The 11,848-nt window shown below is 40.8% G+C and overlaps 4 protein-coding genes and 1 non-coding gene across 5 annotated transcripts in view; 2 read left to right on the plus strand and 3 right to left on the minus strand.

Moving 5' to 3' along the window:
- Window positions 1-132: 132 nt before the first annotated feature.
- Window positions 133-7,214, minus strand: LOC118411516 (Rieske domain-containing protein-like). Its single transcript, XM_035813821.1, has 3 exons — window positions 6,822-7,214; window positions 3,475-3,590; window positions 133-240 (listed from the first exon to the last, which is right to left on the minus strand). The coding sequence occupies exons 1-3, from the start codon at window positions 7,003-7,005 to the stop codon at window positions 148-150; spliced, it is 393 nt and encodes a 130-aa protein (XP_035669714.1). The 5' UTR covers window positions 7,006-7,214; the 3' UTR covers window positions 133-147.
- LOC118411513 (G-protein coupled receptor 3-like) lies at window positions 254-3,256 on the plus strand. Its single transcript, XM_035813819.1, has one exon. It carries the CDS (start codon window positions 1,549-1,551, stop codon window positions 2,758-2,760), a length of 1,212 nt encoding a protein of 403 aa, XP_035669712.1. The 5' UTR covers window positions 254-1,548; the 3' UTR covers window positions 2,761-3,256.
- Window positions 602-674, minus strand: Trnaa-agc. Its single transcript has one exon. It is a non-coding gene; the product is annotated as a tRNA-Ala (tRNA).
- A 566-nt stretch (window positions 7,215-7,780) lies between the features above and the next one.
- Window positions 7,781-10,859, minus strand: LOC118411515 (G patch domain-containing protein 4-like). The gene is made up of 7 exons (XM_035813820.1): window positions 10,727-10,859; window positions 10,234-10,307; window positions 9,678-9,770; window positions 9,166-9,279; window positions 8,932-9,026; window positions 8,767-8,817; window positions 7,781-8,488 (listed from the first exon to the last, which is right to left on the minus strand). Exons 1-7 carry the CDS (start codon window positions 10,779-10,781, stop codon window positions 7,975-7,977), a joined length of 996 nt encoding a protein of 331 aa, XP_035669713.1. The 5' UTR covers window positions 10,782-10,859; the 3' UTR covers window positions 7,781-7,974.
- Window positions 10,860-11,270: 411 nt separating this feature from the next.
- The window catches only part of LOC118412421 (microfibrillar-associated protein 1-like), a 6,403-nt gene continuing 5,825 nt past the window's right edge, over window positions 11,271-11,848 (plus strand). Inside the window, exon 1 of the mRNA XM_035815271.1 lies at window positions 11,271-11,452. Within this exon, the coding sequence (XP_035671164.1) occupies window positions 11,353-11,452 (100 nt within the window). The 5' untranslated portion in view covers window positions 11,271-11,352. The remainder of the gene's footprint in view (window positions 11,453-11,848) is intronic.

Below are 11,848 nucleotides of genomic sequence, written 5' to 3' on the forward strand. Positions count from 1 at the left end.
AAGCACAAAAATATTGCCCTTCTTTGTCTTTGAGTCATACAATATTTCATATACATATTGCAGAGAAGCTGCTTACTTGAGTGACGTTGTCACTCTGTGACGGAGGGTAATTTGTTTGATTTTGATTTGACAAATAGATTCCGTGTATCATTTTCTCTCCGGCCGTCGTAGGTGCACAGGTTCACAGCCAAACTTGACGTAAACGTTATCATCCTCTTGCTTTACTTCGTACGTTTGTTGCTGCAAAACAAAAGCATGAACCTTGAAGCATAGAGAAACTTAACACTGGCTAAGGCTTTATCCTCATTGAAAAAAAGAATAATGACCATAACGTGTTCAAAGCACAAGAAATCAAAACCGAAAGTCCTAGCTGCTGCAGGTGCATGGAAAGCCGCCAGGGGCCTCTAATCTAATTTATTCATTCTGCCCACAAACACCCACATACCAAATATTATAAACATCCGTACACAACTTCTTGAGTTGTGCTGTTCGCGGACGAAATAAAATCCGAAAACGACCTTCTTGGCGAAGGGATAAAGGTAAGTCCCTTTTCTTAAATTAAACTTAACCTGTAAAATAAAATAAAACGCTAAAATCTATCTGGAGATGCAGGGTATCGATCCCCGTACCTCTCGCATGCTAAGCGAGCGCTCTACCATCTGAGCTACATCCCCGGTCACGCATCATTCCCGAATAAACAAGTTGTTAGCAGTCTTTGAAATAGCTGAAGAGATGAAGAAATACCATATCGTTTGGACATAAGTTATACAATATTATATTTTCTCATGATATAACAATTCATCCCAGATGTCTTAAACCATTCTGATGCTTGAAACACTTCCCTCGGTCTTGATGTCTCCTGCCACATGTAAGACAATAATCTTGATGTCTATGTAATGAGATCACACGCGCAGCAACGTGAAATGGGAAACTAATACTACCCCGGCCCCAGCCAGGAAGGTGCCCTTTGACTACCAGTTAGTGAAATACATATTAAAGATGAAACTAGAATACGAAACCAAAGATCTCATGCGTCCGCAAATAGTTTTTGCGAATTTCTTAATTCCATCTCTTGCCATAGTATTTAATATCATGCACAAGCTTCAAGTCCCATGTGCATTTGCCGTACCAACTATCCCAAATTAATTATAGGGCCATTAACACAGTTTTAGCAGAACGTAAGACTATAGAATGTAAGGCTTTGATATCGGCAAGACATAGCTGATGTGGTGCTGTAGTTCTTGAAAAATTTGATATTGGGATTCTTTTGTTCCTCCATAACTACCATCATGCCAAAAATTCATGAAAATCTATCAAAAAAATCTTGAGTCTCATCTGGTGCATATACAAAACAAAAGGAACCAAAACAATACCGCCCGTTTGAAATACCAGTACCCCGGTGGCACCAGTCCTTCATTTCCTCAAAGACTAAATTAGAAAAACGAGAAAAAAGAAACGCCAACCGGGGTCAGCTGGTATCTGAAGGAAACCCGATTGCACGTCTTTCAAAACAAAAGACGTTCAAAAGCGAAGGTGTCCGTGAAATTAATGAAAACACCATTTATAAGAACCCAACAGTGCGTGGTTTGTCTCAGAAAGACCGAAACCTACACAATGTGCATCGTTAGCTACATGTATGTTATAGCAATGTTACTGGTTCTCCATCTAACAAGTCGCTGTGTTGGGATAGACTCTGTTTCTGGGTCGGACATGAACGTTACAGACCAGGTCGATGATAAGCTCACTAATTCAACACTGTGGATCCGGAATGGTTCGTCTGAAAACTGTACTTCTGCGACCAACAACGTTAACAACAGCTCCAGCTTAGGAGAGAATAGCACTTCAATCATCAACGTGCACGCATGTCTACAGGAGGAGCCACTCTTCCCTCTTCAACAGTACGTCTCAACCGTGTCTTTATTCATAGTAGGCATCACTATATTTCTTGGTGTCTGGTCAGTCGTGGCAAACAGCCTCCCACTAGCAGCTATCATCAAGCACGAACAGCTTCACACTCCAGTCTACATCCTAGTGGCTAATCTGGCGGCTAGCGATGTCTTGGCCGGCATAAGCTTCATCTTAGGCGGTAGCTCACAGGTGCACGTCGTAACAACGGAGACTGTTCCCTCTAACTTCATCTTACGTCTCCGCTTCTCGTCAATCTTACTGTCCGGGACATCCTCCGCATACAGCCTCATGGCGCTAACAGCTGAGCGCTACTGGTTCATCGTCCACGGGATGAGCTACGTCAGTAACGTCACCGACGGCAAGTGCAAGGTCACGATCGTAGTGCTGTGGGTGTGGTCACTGCTGCTGGCGATGCTGCCCAACTTCGACCAGCGATGCACTGACCGTTTTGACGACACGTGTATCCCGATAGGAGCGGGACTGTCCAAACAATACGTCATCGTTGCCGTCGTGTTTGTTTTCATCCCGATGGCGACGATCTTCCTCTTCAACCTGGGCATCTTCTGGTGTCTGTGGAAGCACGTGAACGCCATCGCCGCGCAAGAAGCCGCTGTGGGCGCCCAGCCGAGCGTCAGCAGAAAATCCGCCATCACCATCGTCATCATCACAGTCGTGTTCCTGGTGGGATGGATGCCATTCTTCGTCAAACTGGCTCAGCTTTCAACGGACATGGTTTCCGTGCAATACACGATGGTCCTCATTATCGTCAACTCAGCAATCAACCCCGTGATCTACGGGTTTCGTCTGAAGGAGGTTAGGCGTGGTGTTGCAAGACTCTTCGTCAATTATTAGTAGCAGAGAGGACTTCTATATCTATTACGTTTATCTAGTCAAGACAAAGTACTGGTATGTAGGAAATGCGTGATAGTACAACTTGCGATGTCTCTCTATCTTTTATACTAATTATATCAGGCAAGAGGCAGAATATTACCAAAGGGTTTATGTTGAGATTTTTTTGTACCATTTTGCTTTTACTGGTGTTCAATCTTCTGTTGTTAAAGAATTTGTGCCCCATAGACACCAATTTGTGTCATTAACTGTGTGAAAAAAGTTGATCTTCTTTTACTTGAGAGTTAATGAGATAACACGCATTTCTTTTATCAATTCTCCATAAGGATATTTCAATCTCGTAGCGGATCAAGGGCATTGAGGGATAGCAAAAGAAGACAGAGTTTAGGACATAAATAGGTACCATGTCGCACACTGAATAAATATCAAAATCGTCATTTTGGGCACTGTGGCTGTGGTGGTAACTGCGTTGGAATACTGTTACTGTCTAAAAATTTAATAACTGTTTTACTTTTTGTTTGAAATTTCAGCCTGCATGGTACCTAACCATCATTCATCCACAGATTCTGGAGTTATCAGTATGTTGTTCTCTGTCACGCACACATATCTAAAAAGATAACATTCTCGGCGAGAGTAACAAGGGGAAAATGTGAAAGTATGATCGTGTTGGGAGCCCCAGTAGGTAACTTGAAATGCGTCAGAACATACAACCCTTACCCGTAGACCAGACTCTGACTTTCCCGTGGAGATATTGAACTCGTAAAAATGTAGCGGACAGACCACTGTATAACAGCCGTTCAGCTCTTCAATATCTCCCTGGTCCAATGGGCCTTCTGAAAGGAAGCCACAAAAATTACAATTGTCAGAAGATCAATATCTGTGTTGGTAGTAAACATAGTACAATGCTAAACTGTCTTCCAACACAAAGGTATACACGAATCAAATTTTCAACGACCACTGTTGCCTTCTTCAAGATCAATACTGATGACCAATCGCTTCAGAACGTAACTTACGAGAGTTATACAGACACTTGATATTGCAGCAATTCTACTGCCAGAAAAATAATGAGACTAAGTCAACATTGTGCTAAAGATCGTAACATAGGGCTACGTTTTTTTATGGATCTTTTCATTATTTGAAGACTGAACCACGATATATCTATGATGGTGATCAAACATATCGTCTCTCGGTTGCATTCTGCCTGTAGGGCATAATGGTCGGTTCCTATATTCCGTGCGAGTCTATCTAAGATAATTGCCAGGAGGGCTAAGCTGTATCGTGTGTTATGTCGATTTGCATCATTCAAACATCCCAGGGAGCCTTCTGTGATTCTGTCGATTTACATATTGCACATCTATCCCTTCCATGAAGCTTTATGTTGATTTTCATATTGCGCCATGTACCAATTCCAGGAATCCTTAGGTTCATTTGCATATTGCACAATTTATCAATTCCAGGAAGATTTATGTTGGTTTGATGATGTCATTACGTTGAATTTCAAGTAGCTTGAAATCTTTAAAGCTCGTCCTTTAATTCTAGAGAATCTCTGATAAAAATTAAAGGTCTAGATCTGAGCGTTTTACTGAGTAATGTATCTTAATGGTGTGTCTATCTCGTTTTACCAATCTAGATTTAGCAAATTGACGTCAATGCAATTGTCAAATAGATCACAATCGGCCATTAAGTATAATTCAGGACAGCTAGGAATTCAAAATGAAAAGGCGCGTGTCGCACTAGATTGAGTGGGACACGCACCTAGTTATAGCGGAATGACCGACGATGAATCAACAAAAACACATTAACACGTCATGTCAGATCAGCATTCACGTGTTGACCGACGATGCAAAAAAAAGGAAACAGTTGAGTCAAACTCACGAAGTATCATTTTCCTTTACAAATTCAGCTTTATTCAAATGCACTGTATCAGGCAAAGCCACACATCGCCCTTTGAATCGTTGAAGGACACTTGAAATGCCAGCGTGCGTCATTTACATTTCACTGTGCTCTCATGCAACGTTCAGTGGCAAGTTTTTAAATCGTTTTTTTATGTTTTTACATCAATTTCATTAGCATCCAGTGTCTGTAATGATGGATCTATGACTCTATGTACACAGCACTAAAAAAGGGCTCTAGCTATTCATTGACATTTGTATGATAGAAAAATGCACTGACAATGTCAACGCATGCAAACATTTATCAACACACTACTCTCCAACTGTTTTAAGATATGTCCATTGTTATACTGATTGATAATATACCACTATGTACTAGTAGCTTTAGTGTCTCACTCAGTCTCTTGTAAAATGTTATTTGTTCACATCTTCTATACATTTTGTGACGAATGAAATAGCTCATGTGTCGAATCAGGGCATCTCGATATTCTGTTCAAAGATGCCCCTTGATTAATCTTTGATGGCGTGCGGGCTTTTAAGCCATGAAAATCACGTAAAGAAAAGAAGATTAAAAGCTTCTTATCTTTACGCGATTTTCACGGATAGAGCCCCCAACAACTTAATTACAGATATGCACATGTTGCCTCGCCCAAACAGCGCCATGTTTTATTCAGATCATGCGTTCAACAGTTTGGATTTCAAAGGCTTGTAATTGGCGCAAATTATACATATTTGCTCCATTTTCGCATTGCATTTTCGTGGGCAAAGTATGTGCTCCCATCCAATTTTTCTGGCTTGACTGTTTATTGTTAATCGCCATAATATTGGCGTTCAAAATACATAATAGTAAGTTGCTATCACCACCTATTAGAGGCATCATTACGGTGTTGTTATACATGGGTCCATTAAATAGTTAGCAGGCAAGGAACGTTATAACGTGGGTGGACAAACTACGTTGTTTGCAATTCCTTTTGCGTGCCGATCTTTTGACTAGGAAAGTCTAGCGCGATAGAAGGTTGATAACATAACAATCAAAATATAATTGAGGAAAATTGCATACGTATTAGCTATATTGACTGGTTCGAATCGTACACAGGCATTTTCAATCCTCCTTGGAAATAGTTTCTGGTCTACCTGCGTTGGATAGGCGGTTCCATTTTTGTGCTTACGCGTAGACTGTTTTTTTTTTCGTGAGAACACTTTGCTTTCATTAGAAGTATTTAATTGGTAATGTCTATTTTCACTGTGTCAGCGCATATCCACTACATTAGAGTAATTTTCACACTTCCTTAAGCTTGTTACGGTCCCTAATCGTCGCCTCTGCACCTTAAAGCCAAATTAAATCCTCTTGATTTAAACATTTATTCAGCGAAGCGCACTTTGTCTTAAGGGATCAAATAGGAACAGCGCTGAGCATTCTAATTGCAGACGACTCTAGCTTGTGAAGGATGAAAACAAGACTTCGCGATGTACATGATCAAGGTGACTTTAGAGGAAGTCTGCTTTGGTGTGATTTGTTCATTTCTAATTGCCACAATATAATGAAGCAAAATACGGGGCACTTTATTACGAATACAAATATATATGTGTCACATATACAAAAATGATTATCAATATATGTTAAACATATAGTAATTGCAAGTGGAAGCTGCGTTTGATCTAAACATATGTGTATCCGAAAATATCATCGGCGCAACTTATGTGAAACAAAGAAAAACAGGGGAAATTGACCGTTTCAGCTCCAACATCGGCAAGTAGCAATAAAAAATTTGATGATGATAATAATAATAATAATATCGGGTGTATTTTGCAGCCAGTAGGTACCGCAAAGTGAGGGTAATGAGGCTGTTTAACGTGGTCGAGGCACCTCCTCCAGCACGGGACCCCCGTTTTACGTCCCCCCCCCCGGAAGACGATTTCGTGGAAAGCTTCGTGAACTGCCGGACCGCGCGTTGCTTAACTCCCTGAGATCGAGGGTGTACCAACGCGCCACGCGGCCGTAGCATAATTAAGGGAAAATTTTCACTTTAGATGTCATAAAATCAGTTTTGTAAACAGTGATTTTAACGTAGTTAGTAACAATCGAGATGGCTACATGCATGCCGGCTTTTCATAGCACGGCACACATGTGAGTCTGTTGTTCCATGCTGTAAAGCTTGACGTTTATCATACCTGCATGCGCGCAAGACGCTTCGAGCGCGTAAAACTTCTCTCCGACGTAAAACAAAGCCACGTCCTGGGATCGGCCGGCCTCCGCGTACAGTCGCCGGCATTTCTGTTTACGTAGCTGTTCTACCGGCCCGACGCACCGCCATTCCTCGGAGACGCCGGATCGTCTGCTGTTTTCCGCCGCCATGTTGGCTCACCTGTAGTCACGTGACCACCGGGCTATCACATTACACACAGGGGGTGTTACCGGTCTTGTAGTGAGAAGGTGACTGCTGACAAATATAACGTCCTTGCTGCTGACAAAATGATTCAGATATGTGGGTGTCAAGATTTGAACTTCTTGTAATTTTAAGAAAAACAGAAGTGCTCCTGTGTGCTTGGCTACAGGTAAAGAGCGAGCACTGCAAGCCATATAGACAAAGTCTTATGCTCTGCATCTGTATCTGTATCTATATAGCCGGTATAACCGCCATTCGGCGTAACACACCAGCATCATTCTGATGATAGCACTTATATTATACACCACATTTTAGGTCTGACCAAGACTACATGTACTACAGTTTCTACTACCAGCTTGGTTGCTGTGATGTCAAATGAAAACACCCGATAGCTGGAAAAATTAACGTAACCCACAAAACTATTCAATTGAATCCATTTTAAAGTTATTGTTTTTTTTGGTACCATTTATGTGCATATAACATTATTACCAACAAGCTGACCTCTGACCTAAATGGAAATGTGATATCAGCAATGGATCATAGGTGCCTGGCAGTCGGTAACAGCCACCATCTGACCAAAGCTCCTTGGTACGAAGCTTTTATTTGTGTGTAATTAGCAAATAAAATCTGTCAATAATGGCACAGAAAACCTTTCCTTTAAATATTATACATGTACATGTACCATTTATGTGCACTTTCATCACATTAAAACCCCATTCACAATTAAACTGGCAAATCATATCGGATTCCTTTCTCGCTCTTCATAGCTTGAAATGCTGTTAAGTTTATTGAATTGTCTATTGTACAAAAACATGCACATGGTTACATTCAATGTAAACTGAATTATTGAATTCATCATTTGCACATGGAATGATGTATATATTACATTGAATCAAATACTAAATGTCAGAAATGCTTGATAAATCATTAATGTATTGTCAATCTAACCCTTCTACACATAATTTCTTCCCCTTCTTCTTCTTTTTACTTTTCTTTGCCTTTTTTTCATTTTCTACATCATCAGCTATAACTACAGGATCTGATTCATCATTTCTGTCTTTCCTTTTCCTCTTTTTGCTGGACTTCCTTCTGTTAGAATTTTCACATGCTATAGTACAAGGTTCATCATTTTCTAAGTCTACCATTCCTTCCTCATTCTCCTCCTTCTTTTTCAACTTCTTGTCATCAGTAGAGACTTCTCTATCCTTCTTTCTTTTCTTCTTTTTCTTTTCTCCTCTTTCTTTCACTTCTTCACACTCTGATGAGGAAGGTTTGACCTGGATGTTAGAATCACCCTGGTTGGTTGAAAGGTTACTGCTACTGCTGCTGGTATCTTCTTCCTGATACGCTGTCCTGCTTTCCTTTTTGGCCAGGTACTTTTTCAGCAGTTCTCTTTCTTGTTCTTGTATCCTTTGGAGTTTTCCGTTCAACTTGTGTCCATGACGAGCAGCCCTGTAAAAAATCATACATACTGATTTTGATGGGGGATGGTGTATCAGATCTAACCTGTGACCTCTTGCACTGGAAGGCATTTCACCTAGGCATGTTTGGTACATCAGATAGATATACTGGTAATAAGCTGACATCAGCATCTGCCATATCTGTGATCATCCTACTGTACTGCATGTATTGTGCAAATCTGATTCTCCATTTCAGAATAAAATAACATGAACATCCCAAGCTTTTCAGGGCACACAAACCTATTAGAATAATTTACATGAAGTACTTACTTGTGAGCTGTCCTTCCTCCACAAGCCTTGAACAATTCTTCATCTGTCAACCTAACATGGTACAAAAGAAGATTTCTTCAAAACAAACTTACAAAAATAAAACAACAAATGACATAATTTTGAAGGTTCAAAACATATTGACAAGCCACTGAAAAGCTGCCCTACTTTGAAACCGAGTCCCTGTCTTCCTCATCAGAGCTGTCGTCTGATTGGCTGTCATCCTCTTTGTCATCTAGAATGCCATTGGTTAGTGTGGCTCCCTGCAAGATACAGTCATACAAAATTAAAATGTTGTAAGAGACAATGCTTCAATGATGTCTGTTCTATATCTTCTTCTTTTCTTTTGAAAATTTGTTAAACTTCTATTGGTGAAGAGAAAAGCCAAGCTTGCCAGCTCACCTTGACAAAACTTCCATACAGCATGGCTTTGCTGTCATACTTGCCAGTCATGACACTTTCACTGGTGCTGAGTTTTAACTCTTGGTCTGTTGTTTTCTTCACACTCACTCCAGACTGGGGAAAAATGGTAAAAAGACAGATTATACATTCACAGTGAATCACTTGATAAAGGGTTCTTTTTTTGATAATGTCAGTCTATGATGTTACTTTCAAAAAAGAGTTTTTTTAATGATAATCTAATGGTTATAATTTTATTTTGGCCATTTCAAACCCAAGAAATGCATCAGACAAAGACATAAGCAATCACATGTACTCAGAGTCTGCCTTATCTTTAAATCATCATGCTGCAATTCCTGGGTTTCTCAGAAGGGGGCACTACAAACTTACCTGTTCTTTGATTTAAACAAACATCGACACACATTGGCACTACCCAGTTAGATGTTCGAACTTAATCTATCTGAAACATTTCTCACATAAAGTTGCATATGATAAAGATTTTGTCAGTTACAGACCTCTGAACTTTCCACAGTGATGTTATTGGCAGCTTTGTTGAAGGCATGTTCCCACCAATTAAAGGTGAACTGGTCGCTAAGGTTATGCCCCACCTGAAAACAAGGATAGGTCATACAATTTATTATAACTTAATCCACAAACTTGCAATAGAACAACAACATGGGGGAATTTCTTCCAGACTATTTTATCCTTGCCCACCTACGACCATACTTGCATCAGACAAAGACATAAGCAATCATTTTGGTTCAGAGTCTGCCATATCTTTCAATCATCATGCTGCAACTCTTTGAGTCCATCAGAAGGGGGTACACAGATTTGTACAGGGACTTAAGTGCATTTTTAACTTTTAACAGGAATTTAGTTTGCGGTAAGGTGGCCACTGCAAAAATTGCGAACATAAAACCACTGCAAACATGTCTGCATTTACAGTAGCATGTAAATACAGGATTTCGTGATGACTGTGGTGTCACCTCTCTGACGATGAACTGAACTGAGCTGTATACACGTCGTACACACTGCATATAAAAATGTGTGCAATTCTGCAATTTGACTCACCCCTGCCGTGTCCATTTTTAACTTGACCTTGATAGGGTCAGGTCTGCCATGTTCATGTCTTCCAAGGCCACTTCCTTTATGAAGAAGAAATAATATATTTTGAGTGATACTAAGGAGTTCCTCTCATAAATACTTTTTATCTGAGACACATTATTTTTCATGCACCATAACTTTGAGTATTTCCGTGAAGAAAAATTAAAGAATCATTACTTGGAGGTATTCACACTCATAATGTTTTCATCGCACTTGGATAAGCAGTTCAATAAATCAACAAAAAGTAAACCCAGTGAGTATTTGCACATTATGTACCTTAGATTCTAAGCCCCCCTCCCCCTTTAATTTTAGCAACACGTGGTCACTTGTCTTACAAGCTGAGCAGCTAAACTGTGCTTCCAAAATCGCCAATACGGACGTCAAAAGTTTCCCAACAAATCTAGAAACTGTCCCTAAGATGCTGCTAACAATTTTCACCAGAAAGAACGGGAATCAATACCTTCTTTCCACCCGTGTTTTTCGAGCTGCTCTCGAGCAAAATTACTGGCAGCCATGTTGAACTTTTCACTTAGGGGCCAACCGTTGCTATTTTAAAGAGAGGGGTTTATCTGTTGGCCCAAGGATTGTGAACTGAAATATGGCAATGAAAATTGTAATATCGTGATACAATGATATCTATGAAGCAAAGCTTATTCTTAGTTTTCAGAAACTAATCGAGTTGAAGTCATTGGTTCCTTGTGACATTTTGTAATATTTTGCCTAGTAACTTCTAGCAACGGATTGTCCCTGTACGAAGGTCACAAGGGGTCATTTTTGCAATGCATTGTGGGATACGTACAGACGCCATTTTGGTCGAAAATTGGTGTTTGTGTTTTCAGTTTTGTCCAAATTGAGTCGCTAGGAAAGGATTTTGTGGGTTTGTTTACGCACCTGTAGTAGTGTTGTTCAATTGATAATTTCTTGAAGTCCATCTGGGGGTAATTTTAAGGACAGGGCCTAGCTCTGAGGAGTTTCTAGACCACATTTCGCTGAAAGCGAGACCTCGACCGCGACGAAAACTCTTGAGGAGAGGCCGGGTTTTTCTGTCGTTGGTTTGTTGATTTCCGAAGCGGAGAGAAGCCGACCATGTCCGCCATGGAGAGGGGACCAGGACCGGGGTCCATGGAGAGGAACAGTTTTCTCATCCAGTCCACTGCTGGAGCTGTACCTGTACGAAATGAGAAAGGTATACCATTACTTACTACACATGCATGCATAGCCGGGGCGACTATAAACGAAAAACTTATTTGATTGTAATATAATATACAGGATGTTTTTGTTTCTAGTCGGGGGGGAGCATATTTGGCTAAACGGTATATGCGTATCCGTTCCGTGGAGATACCTTTTCCTCCGTTTATTTGCACGTCCCCGGCTTCCCTGGAGTCTTGCACACTGCGCCGTGGTGTTCGCGATCTCCACTTTCCCCAAAGTAGCCCGAAAGGCGACCTTTGTCAACGGATCGCTGTGCTTAACTCATTCCGTCCGCCATCTGGATCAATCCGTCGATGTTCGGGACACCCTTCGGCAACGCTCCGGAGCCTTTCCGGCTATGGTCGGAAGCGCTTCGGAGGCTCCGGAGCGT

This window comes from Branchiostoma floridae, chromosome 3 (genome assembly GCF_000003815.2).
Source record: "Branchiostoma floridae strain S238N-H82 chromosome 3, Bfl_VNyyK, whole genome shotgun sequence".
Taxonomy (NCBI): Eukaryota; Metazoa; Chordata; class Leptocardii; order Amphioxiformes; family Branchiostomatidae; genus Branchiostoma; species Branchiostoma floridae.